The 19,114-nt window shown below is 37.9% G+C and overlaps 2 protein-coding genes across 2 annotated transcripts; both read left to right on the top strand.

Annotated features, from left to right (window-relative positions):
- Window positions 1-1,194: 1,194 nt before the first annotated feature.
- On the top strand, window positions 1,195-5,737 carry LOC147850166 (cyclin-A1-4-like). Its single transcript, XM_087336624.1, has 11 exons — window positions 1,195-1,637; window positions 3,324-3,630; window positions 3,737-3,846; window positions 3,947-4,039; window positions 4,128-4,261; window positions 4,347-4,422; window positions 4,517-4,593; window positions 4,691-4,724; window positions 4,838-4,987; window positions 5,124-5,258; window positions 5,358-5,737. The coding sequence occupies exons 1-11, from the start codon at window positions 1,398-1,400 to the stop codon at window positions 5,439-5,441; spliced, it is 1,440 nt and encodes a 479-aa protein (XP_087192750.1). The 5' UTR covers window positions 1,195-1,397; the 3' UTR covers window positions 5,442-5,737.
- A 3,270-nt stretch (window positions 5,738-9,007) lies between these two features.
- Window positions 9,008-18,805, top strand: FRA3 (Endonuclease/exonuclease/phosphatase family protein). Its single transcript, XM_087336872.1, has 12 exons — window positions 9,008-10,045; window positions 12,653-13,174; window positions 13,282-13,522; window positions 13,613-14,426; window positions 15,099-15,223; window positions 15,291-15,375; window positions 15,563-15,740; window positions 15,820-15,896; window positions 16,492-16,762; window positions 17,253-17,382; window positions 17,674-18,034; window positions 18,135-18,805. The coding sequence occupies exons 1-12, from the start codon at window positions 9,076-9,078 to the stop codon at window positions 18,342-18,344; spliced, it is 3,984 nt and encodes a 1,327-aa protein (XP_087192998.1). The 5' UTR covers window positions 9,008-9,075; the 3' UTR covers window positions 18,345-18,805.
- The last annotated feature ends 309 nt before the right edge of the window (window positions 18,806-19,114 follow it).

Below are 19,114 nucleotides of genomic sequence, written 5' to 3'. Positions count from 1 at the left end.
TCCTCGCTCTTCGTTCATTCATTACGAAGTAGCCCATACCCTAGTAGTAGCAATGGCCTTGAGGTTAGAGAACTACAGATTCATATTATACCACGTAGTTATGATGCCCGGTACAATAACACGGGGTTGGTTATATGGCATATGTTTTTTTTTTTTTCCCGGGAAAAATATCCTTTCATTAGTTATGAACAACATTACAAAAAATTGACCTACCATCAAGCTACCATTGATCTGGTGCATTCTTCCTTAGGTCCCATCCCTCACCACTCCACCAAGTTATGTGATTGGTGGTGGGAACAACCATACTGGTGGCGCTAAGCACCATTTAGGTCTTGAATTTTGTATTGTGAGAAAAGGGGTCTTCTTCCAATAGACAATAAATTCGAGACGTTGCAACACTGCAACATCTGTCTCACCTTTAATATCCTCATACTGTCCTTTCAAGGTATGTACCATCTCCATCCAGACATTCCATGTACTTTCCACTGGATGTATGTATGCATGTATGTATGGGGATAACTTGGCCAAGAGTGTATGCTTCCATTCTTCATGAATCATAAACAAGAAAGAAAGAAAGAAAGGCCAACCATTCCATGCCCATGCCCATTTCCATGCCCGTTTCCATGCCCATGTCCATGTCCATGTCCATGCCCGTTTCCATGCCCATTTCCATGCCCATGCCCTTTTCCATGCCCGTTTCCATGCCCATACCCATGCCCATGCCCATTTCCATGCCCGTTTCCATGCCCATGTCCATGCCCGTTTCCATGCCCATGTCCATGCCCGTTTCCATGCCCATGTCCATGTCCATGCCCATGTCCATGTCCATGCCCATGTCCATGTCCATGTCCATGCCCATGCCCATGTCCATGCCCATGCCCATTTCCATGCCCGTTTCCATGCCCATGCCCATGTCCATGCCCATGCCCATGCCCATGCCCATGTCCATGCCCATGCCCATTTCCATGCCCGTTTCCATGCCCATGCCCATGCCCATGCCCATGCCCATGCCCATGCCCATCCATGTTATACTTCCCCAAATTCAAACGTTCTATTCCTCTCCAAATTTGTCTGTGTCCCACACTTCTTCTTCTTTTCCCTCCATCTCCATCTCCATCTCCATCTCCATCTCTCCTTCCAGAGGAAGGGATTCATTCGATCGCCCCTATTTTAGAACCTCCCCTCCCTCCCTCCCTCCCCTCCATCTTGTAGGGTTCCATCCATCCCTCTTCTTTCCTCCTCAGGCTCCTCCTTCCCCAACCCAATCAGGAGGAAAGAAAGGCCATGGCAACTGAAAAGGCCGAACATGTCAGGATTTGAAGCACAGAGAAGAAGAAGAAGCTGTACGAATATATCTTCCTCTAGTCTCCCAGAGGTAGAGGAGTAAGATCGGAGCTATGGCGGGAGAACAAGGGAGAAAGCTTCGCCCAAGAGTAGCCTCTTCGGCTTCTTCCTCAATGGTACCTCGACGAGAGACTGAAGAAGTTTCTAAAAAGACGAGATTAGCTTCAAAGAGGCCTGCTAATAACGAGAACAACGTCTCTGGTTTTCCTCAACCTGCTAGAAAACGTGCTGCACTATCAAACTTGACTAATAATGTGTCTTCTCGCAATGCTCTTCAGTCCTCCAAGTCCAATGTAAGTCTTCTACCTTCACATTTAAAGATCATATTTCAATGTAAGTCTTCTCCACGTGTTTGTCCGATGGATACATCATAAAAGTTTGCTTCTCTCATCCAAAGATTCAGCTAGATTCGTTTCTATGTCCTCAGTTGATGACGTTGACCCTACGAATCTAGATCAGCATCGGTACATCTATGATAGTATACATGCATTAAGAATGTGATCACTATATAAGCACCATTCATACTATAAACCTGTTATGCATCATGTGATCATATAAACTTCCATAATGTGATCGGGCATAAATTAGTTGTGTTTTCAGTGTGCTAGGCAGTATACATTGATAATGTGATCATTTTGTTAGCTCATATACATTCATTTTGTGATAATATTGATAGTTTAGATGCATCCATTACGTGATTCCTGTACTAGCATAGACAATTCTTTAGGTGATGACTATGTTTACATAGACACACATATATATACATTCATTATCCCACCATTTTTCTTAGATTCATCTTGCGATCACTATGTTAGCATATGTACTTTCATCATACGATTACTATGTTAACAGCACATACATTCATCATGCAATCATATGTAATCTTTACATTGATTGAGAACATATTTTGCTATCGATTGCTTCATCAGTGCTTACGGATGTAGATATATATTTTTGATATAAATATACATATGTATATATATACATATGTATATATCTATGTATATATATATACATCTATGTGTATATATATATACATCTATGTGTGTGTATATATATATATATGTATGTATGTATGTATGTATATATAAACATACATTCATTATCCCACCATTATACTCAGATTCATTGTGTGATCACTATGTTAGCAGCACATACATTCATCATGCAATCATATGCAATCATATGCAATCGTTACATTGATTGGGAACATATTTTGCTATCGGTTGCTTCATCAGTGCTTACAGATATAGATACATATTCTTGATGGATCTTTTAGAATGTCTGATTTGAGAATCTGGGTTGGTATCTGTATGTTAAGATACATATATGCATTCATTATGTTATCACATTGTTGGCTGGCATAGTAATACAAAACTTTGTCAGTTCAACTCATATGCATAATTTCTCTCAACTGGACCTGCGTAGTAATGCATAGTGGAGGTGCTAAAATTAATTATATGCACTATAGTAGTACGTGCTCATTATGGTGGCATATATATACTTCCATGATCACTAATTCATTATGTAGAACGGGATCATATCCTGCAATCAAGTGCTTCACTGTTTTTCGACATATGCATAATTATCTTATTAATTGCAACATACTTTCTGTCCAATGTTCAGTTGTTCTGTGGTAGATCAATGGCTAAGCTGCTTAGACATCCTGATATATATAGTGGGTCTCTTATATTGTTATTTACATTAGCTCTCTTTATATGCATACTTATCCTTTTCATTAAAATACCAATGAGCTACATCAATGGCTAACGTGCTTAGTCATTATTTTTCGCATAGTGCGTCTGCTAAATAACATGCACTGGAGAATTATATGCATCAATGCAATCATATTCATGCTTTGGCACACGAGATAAGAACACAATTGTACAATTTAGTAAAACACTTTTCATGATGGAATGCATTATATGAATAAACTCAGAGTTTTATCCTGAATATCCTTGTTTCAAAAAAAAAAGAAGGTGGCAGTACAGGGTAAAACCAAGAATCAGACAGTGTCTACTCAGCAGAAGCAGGTTGAACTTAAACATGGAAAAATTGTGGATGTTTCTTCGAATCAGACTGAAGTAATTCAAGAAGATTTGGAGAACAAAACTCAGAAGATAGATGTTTCAAATGCTCTTAGCAAGGAAGAGACAATGACCGAAATGTGTAGTGATGATTTGAAGTCAGAAGTATCTTCAGTTTGCAACATGACCAAGATTCTTGATGCAATGGTGCTGCAAAATTACCGGGCATTGATGGATCCTATGCTTGCAGTTCGGCAAGGTTCTCTCTATGCTCTTAACTTTTTGCATGATTTGAAAGTTTGAATGTAGAAAGTGAAGAAAGCAGACATGGAGTTGGTTATTTTTGAAAATTTAACTTTATGTAGAAAGAGAGGGATGGTCAAGCCAAAATTACACTGACATTGATGATAATAAAGACCCACAAATGTGCTCTACCTATGCTGCTGATATTTATTTTCACTTGCGGACTGCTGAAGTAGGTGTACAGTTTAATAATTCTGCTTTCGGATGGTGAATTGATTGACCAAAGATCAAAGAGAATTATTGTGCTTGCTAAGTTTACTGAACATTTCCAGCTAAAGAGAAGATCCACGAGCAACTTCATGGAAACTGTGCAGCAAGAGATTAATGAAAGTATGCGAAGTATTCTTGTGGACTGGCTTATTGAGGTGATGATGTCTGTGAAGCTCCTTGAAATTATATTCGATGAACTGATCTTGTTTTAAAGTGACTGCTGTCTCTTCCTTTCGTACTTAGGTGGCAGAGGAATACAAACTTGTACCTGAAACTCTCTACCTTGCAGTCACATTCATTGATCGTTTCTTATCCGAGAATTTAATGACCCGTCAGCGGTTGCAGCTATTGGGGGTGTCATGCATGCTTATTGCTTCGTATGTTCTGTAACTAAAGCTTATATAGTACACGATCTCTTCCTCTGTCCAAAGCAACTGTATGTTTTATCGATTTCTTTTGCAGAAAATATGAGGAGATATGCCCTCCGCAAGTGGATGACTTTTGCTACATCACAGATAATACCTATTCCCGAGCAGAGGCAAGACCATGTTCATTCATGTACTATTGGGGAATATATAGCACAAAATTTGCAGAACAGATTATAGATAGCTTGAAATAAATTCTCTTTTCAGATCCTTGAAATGGAAAAAAGCATCTTAAGTCGGTTAAAATTTGAGCTTGCTGGGCCGACCACGAAAACATTTCTTTGGTAGGCACTATCATTTCAACATAAGGTTTTCCCTCCACTGTGATCGAGTTTGATTCCTCTAATTACTTGCTCTCTTTGTTGTCATTGGGTGCATCAGCCGCATTATAAGGGCGGCTCAGGCTGGGCAAAAGGTAAACAAACATCCTAGTATATTCTGACCTTCACTGTCACCAAGTTTTTTATTGTGTTTTTTTGTTTCTTGATGTCCTATAAATCTATCATTGAGTATATAGATGATGTGCAGAAATCTGCCCTTCAACTGGAGTGCCTTGGAAACTATTTGGCTGAGTTAACGTTAGTGGAATATGGTCTTCTTCGGTATTTGCCATCCATGATTGCTAGCTCTGCTGTCTTCTTGGCTAAACTCACACTGGATCCCACGGCTAGACCTTGGGCAAGCATATCAACTCGAATCTATAATGATCTGTCTTACAAAACATTTATTTATTTTTAATGTCTTTGGTGAACTGGTTAAGGGAAAGATTGCAAATGGATTCCAATCATGACTCACGATGTGCCTTTGTGTTCAGAATGCAACCCTGGAGCATTATTCAGGTTACAAGTCCTCAGATTTGAAGGATTGTGTTAAAGCAATCCACGATTTGCAGTGCAACAAGAAACATTGTACACTACCTGCAGTGAGAGAAAAGTACAAACAGTTCAGGGTACGCAAAAGTGTTGTAAATTTTTCCTTTGTTGCATGGAAATGTTTAATTTTTCTTAGGTGTTTTGTGTCTTTGATTTGGTTGTTTTCCATCAAGCAGTTTGAAGCAGTTGCAAAACTTCCATCACCAGCTTCCATTCCTCTTAAATACTTTGATGATGTTTATGATACTCAAAAATCATAAGAGGCCCTTGTTCCTAAGATTTTCATTTCTACCTCGTTTGAATGGTGTTTATTTAACAAAACGCACCACAAAACAACTATATGGTAAACATGCTAGCTTTAGCTTTTGGTTTGATGATATGTCAGATCATTGGCTACTTTATTTTTATTCTTATCCATTTTCTTCTTAAATGGATCGAGAGGGCATTCTTTTTGGTTCCATGGCTTACTATAATCTCTCTCTTTCTCTCTCTGTGCTTAATTTATTTAATGTAAAGGCTGATTCTTGTATTTATTACATTTTTTAACCCCAACAAAGTATGTGTGCGTTACCACTGATTCTTTAAAACAAAGTCTATTTTTTAAACAAAGCTGGGATTTCTAAAGATGAAGCTATGTGTTCTTTACTGGATATTCTTAAAATCTTGTTTTGAACTGGCTGAGGGACAACTATCTACATCAACTACTGTATGCATTAGTTGAATCAGTGGGGATTCTATATTGATAATTTGGTGGTTATAATTCTCCCAATCACTCCAGGCAAATTTATAATGTGCATTAGATTGGCTCTGATTACCTGGATGATGTGATAATCAACTGGCAGCTTTGATAATCAATCAGAAAGATACATCATGTAATCTTGATCTTAACAATATCCGGTTACATTTAATATAATCTTGGCCACATCACTTGGTCTTTTCAAGGGAGATATATTGGTTCTTCATTGAGATGTCAAACTGTAGCATGTAACAACAGGGGGCATGGACCTCATCTAAAGATTCTGAGGCATGTATGTATTGCTTGTGAGCCGCTGCTTGAAGTTTCATTTATCTTCCTTCATTGCAGCCAGGATTCATCACATACAAATGTCGATCATATGGATTTATGTGTGAGTAGTCAACATTTACAACAATCCCTTCAACTTAAGGTTCACATACACTGATTTTGCCTTGTTGACAAACGCTTGGTATGGCATGATACTATAACACCGTTGGGGTTTTCTTTATTTTCTCACGTGTTCAATAATTCAAGAAATGCGCTTGAGCAACCCCTTCTTATGTTGAAAAGTCATTCACTTTCTTTTCAATTAGATGTGCTACGTGGGCAACTACATGGTCAAAATATCCATGTTTTCTCCTTTTCTTGGCTTAGGCCATGTTTGGGAAATAAGGGAAATTTAAGCTGCATTTAGGGGAATAAAGAAAAAATCAACTTTGGTTGTTCATATCATGGGTCCTGGTACTAAATGTCTAAGCCTTTCTTTTCACCTTTTCTTATCAATGATCACCGTTGGATGTATATGCCCTGTTTTCCAAATGAATCAAGCAAGTTGTTGCATCCAATTACGTAAAGGGACTGAATACTGGCATGCTTTTTCAAACATGATGGGTTTGTTGAGGTACTACACATGTTCGTGACACTAATGTGATAATGACGAGTAACAATGTCTAATTTATTTTTAATATAATACTGTCCTTTCCTCAAAAATAGATCATTGGAAGCCTTTGGGATCTATTCTCGGGTCGTAGACTCATCCTTAGTCTTTCATCAAGTTCTCAAATTGGGCTTCTCATCTCTTGTAGAAACCCAAATGGAGGGATAGTTGAGAATGGACTATCACTTGTTTGGTATGAAATTTACCATGTTCGCATGGAACATGAACCCACAACTCCCTTACATTTGAATAATTGGCAATTATTTTTTAATCCTTACTTACCCATTGTCCAAGATAATTCTATAACATGTTACACAGGACTCCAATTGAAACTTTGGTGGATACCATTGTCATAAGCTGCAAGGCATGCCATTAGAGAATGCTAAATGTGTATATATATACATATATTGAATTTTGTTTAGTAGATTTTGCATGGGTAATCAGTTGATTACTTCTATGTAATTTTCTTTTTGAGTTCTCTTATCTAGAATAGAGAGTTTCCCAATTGTAATATAACGCTACACAAAAACGTTTACAAGCTATGATGCCGTGAAGTTAGATGTAGAAGATGGGGGGCAAGAGTTGCACAAAACAACATTGTTATTGTAAAGTTGGGTTGATAAAGACACAAATTTCTGTGGTGTTTTGTCCAATGTGTGAAGAATACTCTAGACTTTGATTGTATAGTTGTAGATGAATACTAAAGGGTTGAAAAGGGTCAAGGTGAACTACTAGTGTTGGGAATGGAAGATGTTTTCGGAGTGAGTTCGGTCTAAGGAATGTTACACATCAATGAGAGTTGAAGGATTATGAATAGGGTGGATATAACATCCTCTATGTGGTCTATGTGAATGTTATTCCTATGCTTTTGCATTTGAGAGTTAAGAATAACTATGTATAGTGTCGACATATGCTTCAATTGTATTTTAACAAGATTCAGAAAAGTATGATGACAATTCAGATTTGATGGTGGATATTTTTAGATAATCTTTGGTATTTGCTTTCAAGAAACATGAAAATTATGTAACTTCTTTGTCAAAACCTTGATGCAATTGATGACTTTGTGTGAACACCAAGACAAATAGAAATGAATGTAATGGGGAGATAAGAAACAGAAATACAACCATTCTTGCACCCGATGCATAACATATCCATGTGAATATTCCCATGGGCAATTATTAGATAATACGATATATTGTGAAATGAAATGAATAAGGCTCGAAGGAACAATTTGCCGTCTTAAATATAGATACAATTTTAACAAGAGTGTTAGTAATCTAGAGTACATAAGAGCAATTATATGGGCATTACTCCAAATTGCATGTGAGTATCTGGTCTCTAATCTGCACAAATGATTCATATGCCATTGCCTGATAAGAGTGCACACGGAGGTACATACATCTAATGGTACCTTCTGTCGAAAGAGGTGTTTTGTTTTGGCCGTTTGAAAAGTTATTGTGACACATATACATAAGGAAGAAGAAAGAGTCCATGTTATACATCATTACATCGCGTGTTTTGAAAGTGGAGGAATGGGTGGAAAGAGAGGGGTATCGATTGATTTCTTTGTACTGGAAATGGAAAGATATGATCGTGGTGGGGGCATCCAGACACATCTTTCATCTTAAAGGTGGCTACAAGCGAGAGTCATCGATTTGGTCAGTCGATCCAAGCTTACCCTCATTGGCCGCAACAGGGCAATATTGTGAGGGGCAAAATTGGCTGGATTCAAGCATATGGATGGGCAGGCAAGAACGCGTGATCGAGAAGAAAGAAGAATGAAGAAAGACACATTAACGCCTTCTAAGACCAAAATTGGGCCATGAGACAATTGGTTTTACAACAAATGCTGATTTGGTAAAATTACCAAGGAATCCCAAGAGGGGTATTTTGGGAATTGTGAGGAAGTAGCTTCTTGAGGGGGGGGGGGGGGGGGGGGGGTAGTTTGGGTAATTACCCAAATGTTTTGATTTTGGAGAAGAGGTTCTGTTCTGATGCCTTTTTATGCCTGCCTTTTTTCTGTGTTAAAATCTCTGCCATGACAGTTAATTCTGTGTGTGCTTTCTTTTTGCGGCCAAATCGTGCGAACCCATCTCCCCCTCCTCTGCTTCCTTCCTTCCATCCATCGTATCAGGATTCAGAAGCCCTACTCTTCCACAGATCTCCCTCCCTCCCTCTCTCTCTGATGAATCAAACGTATCAATGACACGCAAAGCTTTCCATGGAACCTCGAGACGAGGCGCCTCTTATAGACTTTGAAGCAGACGAAGAAGTTACGTCTGCCTTTTCTTCTTCTTCTTCTTCAAGGGACGCCTGCCATATCTCTGCAAAAACAGCGGAAGTCCCTTTTGATGCATTTGAGTATTCATATGTATCTTCTTCTTCTTCTTCAGAGAAATGGGTAGGTCCGAATTCAGCTGAAAATAGATTGCCCAGATTTTCACCTGAGACCTCTTCGATCCGTGGAATAACAAATATTGAAGATCCTTTTGCGGAATTTTCTCTATCTCATGAATTAAGCTCTTCTACACCTTTTCAACGTCAACAGCAATGTGATGATTTTCAGATACGTTCATCTAGGGAGAGAAATCCTATTCCTTTCTATGACACACATTGGAGTGAAGAGCATTTGCGAGGATTTAGTACAGATAGTGATGAAAGTGGTTCAAACACAGATTCAAAGTTCTATGTGGATGTATCCAAAGATACGGATTTTAGAAAGATCGATGATCAAATTTTCAATGAGAATGTGTTTGAAGACGGGAATTCTAGAAAGGCCCATAGGTCAAGGTTGAATGAGAATATGATCGATGAGAAGGATTCGAGAAAGACTCACAGTTTGTGGCCCGATGCAAATGTAATAGATGATAAGGAATCTAGAAACTCCCATGACTCGTGGTTCAATGAGAATTTGGTTAAAGATAAGAATTCTAGAAATTCCTGTGATTCGGAAGAGAATGTAACTCATAATAAGGATTCACTAAGATTAGAGGCTTTGCCGGTGTCTGTATCAAACTCTTATGTCGATTTTCTGTCGGGTGATGAACTTTATGTATGTGATGGTCTATCGTTCGGTGAATCCTCATCTTTCTCACCACAAACTCTGCCTCCTAAGCGAGACTTTGAGTCAACGACAGCATGTTCTGTATCTACAAGTCATCTAAATGATGCAAATTCAAAATTTGCGAATGGTAAGCTGAACCCTACCTCAATTTATGATGGCAGCTAATGCAAAATCAATCTAGGATAGTTGTAAATGTATATGTATATATAGACAAATTGATATATTCTCCATTTCCTGTGCTTCCAATGTAACCAAGTAAAACATGGACTCATGCACTCATTTTCTTCTGTCCTTTTCTTTTCTTCTAGTGCGCATCTAGATATTTCTTCAACATGCCAATTTATAAATGATTTCTTCATATATATACAGACCTTTACATTCGTCTGTGTAAAGAAGTATGTTCCAATGTGGCTGAGTAAAACAAGGGCTCAGGGACTCATTTACGGTCCCATTCTTTCTTTCTAGTGCACATCTATATCTATCTATCTATCTATCTATCTATATATAGACAATACAGGTGTATAGACACAAATTTATATTCATATGTATGTATAGGTATGTGGCCAAGTAAAACTTCGATCTCATGGTCTTATTTTCTCTGTCCCTTTCTTTTCCTCTAGTGAACATGTGGATATTCTTCAACATGCTATCAAGTAAACAATTTCTGGATATCTTGAACCCAACCAGATGAAAAAATTTAGTTTGTGGATTTTCTGTGGTAAGCATTCAATTTCTCATAGAGCCTTGGGGAGGGGAGTTTAGGGAATTATGCTTGCGTTCAATATGTACTTGTAATCGATTTGAAGGGTCTAAAACTCTATTGGCTTCTTGCAGTTTTTAGAACTATTGTGGAGTACTTGTGCGTCTAACCCCCTAAATGGCAATCTAGAAATTTCTCTCTATTTCATTCTATGAATTTGCTGAATTATTACCACCCCAAAACTCAGATCAAGAAATCAGAGTTTGCACCAGACATGCATCAACCATTCTCTAATCTCCCATCCTTGACTTTTGCTCAACTGACACACATTCTTAAATTCATTGTATTGGCCTGTACTGGTTCTCATTCTCCTAATTAGGCACCTGTTCCAAGTGTGTAAATTAGGTATGTCAACTCTAAAGTATTTGAAATTGTGAACTATGTCCTTTTCCTCCTTGGTAAGTGCACTACTGGTTGCTGATTTTTTAGATTGTCTGCACTACCTAGCAGTCAACATGATCACAGAAAGAGTGAACTGTATCTAAAAGCTTTTGCAGTGTCAGCTCAGAATATGCCAAATGTACATTGTCTGCATGAACCAGAAATAATACAATGAAATACCCAATGTCTTTTTTCCCCATGTTCTCCTAACACTTCTTGGATGAACTCTCTTCTGGCTGGTCAATACATAGACTGAACAATATAGGTGATAAAGGGCATCCTTGTTTCACTGCCATGCTGCTCATGAACTCTCTAGAAAAGCTATTGTTTGTCTTCACCCTGCATTTTACTTGCGGGAATAACCTGGTCAATGTTGCTTTCATGCATGTTGGTACTCAAAGTTTTTCCTTTCTTTCCCTCCTCTGCATATTTTCTTAATCCTTATCTTGCCAATTTCGAGGAAAATGTTGTGCGATTGCCTGATTTAGTTATGTGTGTATGCATTCTTTATCCACTGGGTGAAACCATTTTAGCATTTCCGAGCATGGGTGAAGTGTCTGCAGCCTTGCAATTTTGACGTTTTTAATGCATCAAAATCTTCCATGTTTTTATTGCTTCCTTATACTCAAAATCTTCCATGTGCATGTTACTCCTGGGCTGGACTTAGCCGCTAACATAGGGTATCCCTTTCCGGAATACTTATCCAAAGGGGTGGTCGGAGATATGGATTATTATGCGTCACTTATAAATATATCTATCCGATTATAATTCTGGAATGCATACACTGTATCCGTCAATAAATTACACGTGTGAGATACTAAGTTATGGCACAAACGGCAAGTACACAAGATAGACAAGAAAGACAATCAGATAGACAATCAATAACTCAACTTGCATTACTTCTGTATCCATTACAAATCAATCCGAATCCTTTATAAGGCATCCGGTAAGGTTACAAAACGGTGCCTCATCCGGCTACTCGATTACAAAACGGTGCAGATCCGTCCTTTCCTTAATCCTCCAATTATCCTCCAATTTTATCCCTTTCCGGTTCACACCTCCGCCCTGGATCATGTGCATCAAGTGAAATGTTGTTGTGGGCCATTCATCCTAACTTCACTACTACATGTATATGTGTATACTTTTATGGTGTAGATGAACATGTAATATGTATTGTATTGTGATTATATATGTTAGATATACACACATATATGCCGATGTAGATGTAGATGTAGATATGTGTATATGTAGATGCCTGTTATGTAGGCTTACTCTGTTCTTATGTTTTGAGGCCGAAAATCTCCCAAAACATGTCTCTAAGAGATGCTTTTTATTGCTGCACTTATTTCACTGATGCATAATGTCTTCCCCTCAAAATGTGTGAGGGATGACAATCTTTTCATGAACATGCTGTTTGGGACTCTTGAAGTAGACAGATTCATGAGAACTACTTTATGAGCAGCTATAATGACATGTATATGTAAGGTGTTTGGGTGGCATTATAACCTTGGAAGGGCATGACTTATGTATTTTTCACTCATTGCTACATAGCCCAATTATTCTCCTGTATTGATTTTGTTAGAAAATATACAGGTCAGAATGTAAATCAGGATGAAGCCAGAGATTCCAAGCTCCACACGCTCAAAGAGTTTGTTGCTGCTGGAGGGAAGGGGAACACAAATGTAGGTGAAAGAGAAGTAGAGAGGCCCGTGTCTTTTGAGCTGCGGCCACCACCACTTCAAGAAACTTACATTCAATACCCTCTAAGAGTATTAGCATGCACAGATACACAGGTGTGGTCAGCGTGTGAGCAAGGTATGATGGTGTGGGATATACCAATGGCATGGAAGTCGAAATGTGATGGAAAAACAAACTTAGAAGGTGACAAGGATGCAGCAGAATATACGATACATCCTATACATGGATCAGCTCCTACAAGTCTGTACATTGATAGTGAGAATAACATAATGTGGAGTGGTCATCGGGATGGAAGAGTTGCTGCATGGCCCTTGATTGTGAAAACTTCTGGTGAAAATATTGCTGATGGAGGTAATGCTCCCTTAACATGGCAAGCACATCAAGGACCTGTTCTAGCCATTGTTATGACTTCATATGGTATGTTGCATTTCTTATATCATTTCTTTTGGGAAGAAAATCTGTCATGATACTTATAGAAAAAGTCATAACTTTCATGTGCTTACTTACCATTTCATCATCTTCAGGAGAGCTGTGGACAGGATCCGAAAATGGTTCTTTAAGAGCTTGGCCGTCTGATGTTGTGGGGCGCATCTTATTGCCATCACGTATACTTACATCCTTAGTTGAAACATCTTTTATCGATGTGAAACCTAGAGGAACCCAAGCTTCTGCATCTAGTCTGTCAGGGACAGATGTGCGATTTTTGGTTGCTGAGCATTCTCAATGCTGTATTTGGAGTGGTGGATCTCTTGTATTGGCACTATGGTAGAGTGGAAAATGTTGTGAAATCATTATAGTCACCTTCTAATGGATAAGATGCACCATTGAAGATATAAACATGCTATTTATGTGTAGGGATGCCCGCACGAGAGATGTGTTGAAAGTTTTTGGACCAAATGCCGATGCTGAATTTACAAGTCTCAATATATCTCCGGTTCGTGCCACTGGAAGAGGGGATGACATGCTGATGAACCCAACAAGGGTTTCAAAGAAAGAGAAAAATGCAGGACAACTAAGTTTTTTCCAGAGGTCTAGAAATGCTGTTATTGGTGCAGCTGATGCTGTTCTCCGTGCTGCTGTTGGTGGTCAGGGTATTGATGACAATAGGAAAATGGAAGCATTAGTTTCTTCGGCTAATGGAAACATTTGGGCCGGCTATGGGAATGGTCGATTAATTCAATTTGACTGCTTTGGGAACCGTGTACGTGAATACCACCGTAATTCAACATCTATTAGGTGCATGTGTTCATTTGGAAATCAACTATTTGTTGGTTACGCTGAAGGTGTAATCCGTGCATTCGACACAAGCTCAGGAAAGCTTTGTCGGGTTTGGCGTGCACACAAGTCTTCTGTGGCAAGGGTTGGAGTAACAAGTAACCATTTGTTCACACTCTCAGATAATGGTGGGATACGTGGATGGTTCATAGTATCACCAAGTACATTTATTACAAGATTTAATTCAGGGATGATCGCCAAGGAAATTACATATATAAATGAGAAGAATATAAAGATACTGGCGAGTACATGGAATGTTGGTCAAGAGAGGGCATGCTCTGATTCACTAACACAATGGCTTGCAAAGAGTATTGAGGCAAGTATTGTTGTTGTTGGCCTTCAGGAAGTGGAAATGGGTGCTGGTGCTTTAGCAATGGCTGCAGCAAAAGAAACTGTAAGCATAATTGACATTCATTTTGTTACCTTGTGATTTTAAGAATTTAATTTAATTTAAATTGGATTGTATTGATTGCAGCCGTGGCATTCAAAGAAACAAAGTAATAGGTTAGACAACTCAATTAGAAATTAGCATATGCAAAGAATGAAACTAGAACCTAGAATTGATCAATTAGTAACTCACGGTATATAGCCAATAAAAACTGGAAGAGAACTTAGAACGTCGCTTGTTACGTACGAGATTAATGTGTCCATACTTATGTCAAGGTGGGTAAAGTATAGCTATCTTCACGTCTGTTAGCATCTCTGTTAGGGTGAGTGATACAGTTTTATCTGCATGTCTATTAGCATGTATACGTAGTCTCTAATGTCAATCTGGCTGTCAATGCATATCATTGCTCTCTTCTGCATCCCCAATATTATGTTATGCAACATTAGAAGAACTAAGGGCGTTTTGAGCAACAAGCTTCCACAACAAAATATAACTGTTATGTCTGGCTTGCTGGTTTTCCCAGAAGGCTCAGTTTATTATTTGCTTTCCTTTCCATAATGATGAAGGCCAATGGCCAAACTATATTGAATTGCCAAAAACTAATAACTTGATTCTGTGATGATGATAGAGAGAATCTCTAAAAACAACTTTTCTGTGAATCTTACAACCATGATACAGGTAGGCTTGGCAGGCAGTATTAATGGACAGTGGTGGCTGGATAGCATTGGAAATACCCTCAATGAGCAGAAAGAATTTGTACTTGTTGCCTCTCGTCAGCTTGCGGGTTTGCTTATTGGTGCATGGTATGTTATTAGATTCTTTCAATTCATCTAGGGCATTGCTGATTTCCTTTTGTCTTTTCCTTCACAGGGTGAGTAAAGGACTGCTGCCATATGTTGGTGGTGTGGGTGTTGGTGCAGTAGCATGTGGTTTTGGCAGAGCATTTGGCAACAAGGTGAGCTATTTTTACAGTATGTTTTATGCTGTTTGTTGGTTACAACATTAAGAACTGAATTGACAGATAATACCTCCCTGATAATGCAACTCTCCTGCTTTAGAAAGTAATAGAATATCTATTTTGCAATTCATCTTTCCATTTGACGATAATTTGGGGAATATCTACTGGATGAATCACTTTTCAGGGGGCTGCTGCAATAAAAATGATGGTTTTTAGGAGGACAATATGTGTGGTGAACGGCCACTTTGCAGCACATATGGATGCAGTGACTAAACGCAATGCTGATTTTGCACACATTTATCAAAGGATGACATTTGGACGATTATATGGGGGGGTAGGTCTTGCAGCTACTGCCATGGCTGGTGAGCATTTATTTATTGTGTCTTAAAAAAATGGTAATGCACCATATATTTGTAATATGAGGTGATATTCTTGCTGTAGCATCTGCTGTACAAATAATTCGGGGTGCCAGTATGCGATATGACACATCATCTGTTGAGGACATGACGACAGAAGAGGTGAGCATTTGTTCATCAATTAAATTTCAGTGATTTTAATTCTTGCATTATAGTGTCTACGCTAATCACATTGAAAGAATTTGGAAGTAAGGGAGGGTATGTATGACCATGCGTTGCTAGTAAAACACCACTGAGTTATTCCAGAGAGAAGGATGGTATCACTCATTCTTCTTATTCATCAGTATTCGTGTTGCGAACCTGCCATCTTTGAATCTAGAGGTTTCATAGTATATTCAAACACTTGAAGAAGAATAGCTCACTTTAGTTCATAATTTTCTGAGTCATGCTTGGCCTGTGTCCATGGATATCTTTGTTTTAAAGTTCTATTCTTGTTCTCTCTACCAGTCCTGGAGGTTTGTATTTAGTTGGATATATTCTATTGTCTCTGAGAATTTTCCTTTTGTATGGAGGAGATATTGCATGGAATCAGAAATAAGTATTTTGGGTCTCATATGCAATGTTGTCCTCTATAGAGACATTAAATTAAGTAATTTATCTCTCATTGCTCACTCAATTTTGTTAGAGAAATTTATAATGCTCTCATAGGAATATGTTCATATATGTAATGGTTGCAAAGCGTGCATTTTCTGAACAGGAAGAGGATTTGGAAGAAGGGATTTTGGTCATGCCAGAAGTTTCTGAAGCAGATCTTCTTATTTGGGTTGGTGATTTCAATTATAGACTGGCAGATTTATCATATGCAGATGCAATCAATTTAATCAATGAGAAAAGATATGAGATCCTATTGGAAAAAGATCAGTTGAGGGCTGAGATGACTGCTGGGAGGGTATTTCAAGGCATGCGTGAGGCTGATATCTTGTTTCCTCCTACCTATAAATTTGACAAAGGATGTGATACTATTAAAGGTAAGAGGTCAGAGTTTCATCTTATGTTGAAAGATTCATACCATTGTTGTTTTAAACCTATTCCTCTTCCATTATTCTAATAATGATGCTAATATTTCGCCAAATTTCTTAACATAATTATGTTATATATGGCGTGTTTGATCTAGTGTCGTACTTTCTTTTAGTTGTTTAGTATTTTATCTTCATTTATTTCAATGACACTTAAAAAAGTTAATATTTATGGATACATTGTGCGTTTCACTTCGTTTTTTTGTCATTTTTCATATGACATTTGATACCTTCTGATGATACAAATATAGTATATAACTCATTTAACGAGGAATATCTTGGTCTTAAAGATGTTAATAATTCATTATTTATGCAAAAAGTATTTAGATCTTTAACTAACATCAAGTTGTTGTGTTCTATAAACGGAACTAGAACATTGTTACAATCATATAATCATGACATGTTCTTCGAATTTTAATCAAATTGATTACTCCATTTGCAGGCTATGATTCTAGTGAGAAAAGAAGAGTTCCAGCTTGGTGTGATCGTGTAATATACCGTGATAGCTTTGACCACAGCGATTTAGATAACAAGATAGGTTTATTGCGCCCTATTTCAGCAAGGGTAACTTGGTATGCAAAAGTGGCGTCTTTAAGTTGATGTGAATTGATCGAATCCATAAGCTATTTTAATTTATGTTTTCCTTCTCTATCTACACATTAAATTGAGATAATTGTAGACAAAACATTTGCACATTTGCTAATTATAAGCACTTTGTGATCCTTTCTTTTTCCTTGTTGAACAATTGGAGCTCTTTATGAAAGTTAGTGCTATGGTATTACACCGGGTCTAGTTAGACAAAAAGAGAGATAGATCTTAAATCTTAAACCCTAAACTCTGTTCATTTCTGATGTTGTACAAAGGTATGGATCTTCCATGGGAGCCAAGGAGAGTGATCACAAGCCTGTTTCGTGCTGTTTTGATATGCGGATTGCGGCAATAAATGAAGCTGCACGAAGATGGGAGTACGGGAAGTTTCTGCGAACTGATACTGAAGCTCAACAAATACAGAAACAGATTGAGCTGGTACCAGAAATTGTTGTAAACAATTCCAATGTGAAATTGGTCGACAAAAACATATCGATATTGAAACTATCCAATCCTTCGTCTAATGAGTGCACACGCTTTAGCTTCCGGTCAGAAAGAAAAAGTTCCGTGAGAAATGAATCCTCATCATTATCATCATTCGACAGAGGGCAAAATGGGTTGCCTTCTTGGTTACAGGTATGAACATATGTTATTATTGCTGCCTCTATTGTTTATATACCACTTATTTTTATAAATGATATAGGATAAAGGAACATGTCTTTTATATGTTTTGTAGGTGCTTCCTGCATCGGGGTTACTTGAGCCAGGTCATAGTCAGGACATATCACTTCAGTGCATCGGAAGTGATATATTATTTGATAATGGGTTCAATTCAAAAGAGCTTTCTAATAGTAAAAGAGTAGTTGTTCTTGTTTTAGAGGTGAAGGGTGTATTTTCATGTACAAGCAAGCTTCATAAAGTGGTGGTTTCTCACTCTATATCTTAAAGGAATGTGCTAGTAGTGAGAAGTGATCCCAAGTCCGAACTTGATGTAAAAAGTATTAATGTGCTCCCCATCAGTCTTTTTGGGACAAAGTTGATTGTTTGGTCAATGAATGAACCCAAAACTCTTGGGATCACATTAGAGGCTTTATAGAACTTATAGATGATTGTATTATTATACCTCCCCTTGTCTCCAGGAAGTTGGTCAGATTGAGTGATGATTACATCAGAAAATCTCTAATACCATTGGGAAGTAATTCTTACCAAGAGTTGACAAAACAATGGAACATGGCTACATGTATAATTCCTTTTTATTCGTTGTAGATAGTGCATTTTTAAACACCACAACAGATGGTTGCTTTTATTGCCTTACAATGCATGCTTATGGCATGGCAATGCAATAAATATCAACCGGAAATTTGATGGGTTGGTTCTATTCTATATATAGAAGCCATGTTTCAAATAGATTTGAATGTACAAATGAGTGGTCCAAAGGGATTGGCTAGTACAACTTGATCATTTTCATTATGTCTATGGATTGACTAGTTTTAATAGTCAATTGATTTTTTCAACAGGTTAAAGATGTGATTCTTTTGTACATGGAAAGATCAAGATCAACAATTTTCATTCACATGTGCACTATCTCTTAGCCAACGTTCTAAGTATGTTTGTGTTTATGCATAATCTTGTGTAGGCATGATTATACATTTATGTAGTGATTTGGTCAATGAGCATTGTATACAAGTTGCAGAAGCAACATGTAAATTGCAAGTA

Source organism: Azolla caroliniana, unplaced genomic scaffold (genome assembly GCF_043228905.1).
Source record: "Azolla caroliniana isolate FFs.n. ecotype wild unplaced genomic scaffold, voAzoCaro1.0.p SCAF_21, whole genome shotgun sequence".
NCBI classification, from domain to species: domain Eukaryota; kingdom Viridiplantae; phylum Streptophyta; class Polypodiopsida; order Salviniales; family Salviniaceae; genus Azolla; species Azolla caroliniana.
Note: the sequence above shows the minus strand (reverse complement) of the source record. Positions and strands in the feature narration are given on the sequence as shown.

Coding starts and splice junctions, on each gene's coding strand:
- LOC147850166 (XM_087336624.1), top strand. CDS start 1,398: ATGGCGGGAGAACAAGGGAGAAAGCTTCGCCCAAGAGTAGCCTCTTCG. Junction 3,847..3,946: donor TTCACTTGCGGACTGCTGAA/GTAGGTGTACAG, acceptor GAACATTTCCAG/CTAAAGAGAAGATCCACGAG. Junction 4,725..4,837: donor CGGCTCAGGCTGGGCAAAAG/GTAAACAAACAT, acceptor GATGATGTGCAG/AAATCTGCCCTTCAACTGGA.
- FRA3 (XM_087336872.1), top strand. CDS start 9,076: ATGGAACCTCGAGACGAGGCGCCTCTTATAGACTTTGAAGCAGACGAA. Junction 15,741..15,819: donor TGCAGCTACTGCCATGGCTG/GTGAGCATTTAT, acceptor TTCTTGCTGTAG/CATCTGCTGTACAAATAATT. Junction 17,383..17,673: donor ATTTCAGCAAGGGTAACTTG/GTATGCAAAAGT, acceptor TGTTGTACAAAG/GTATGGATCTTCCATGGGAG.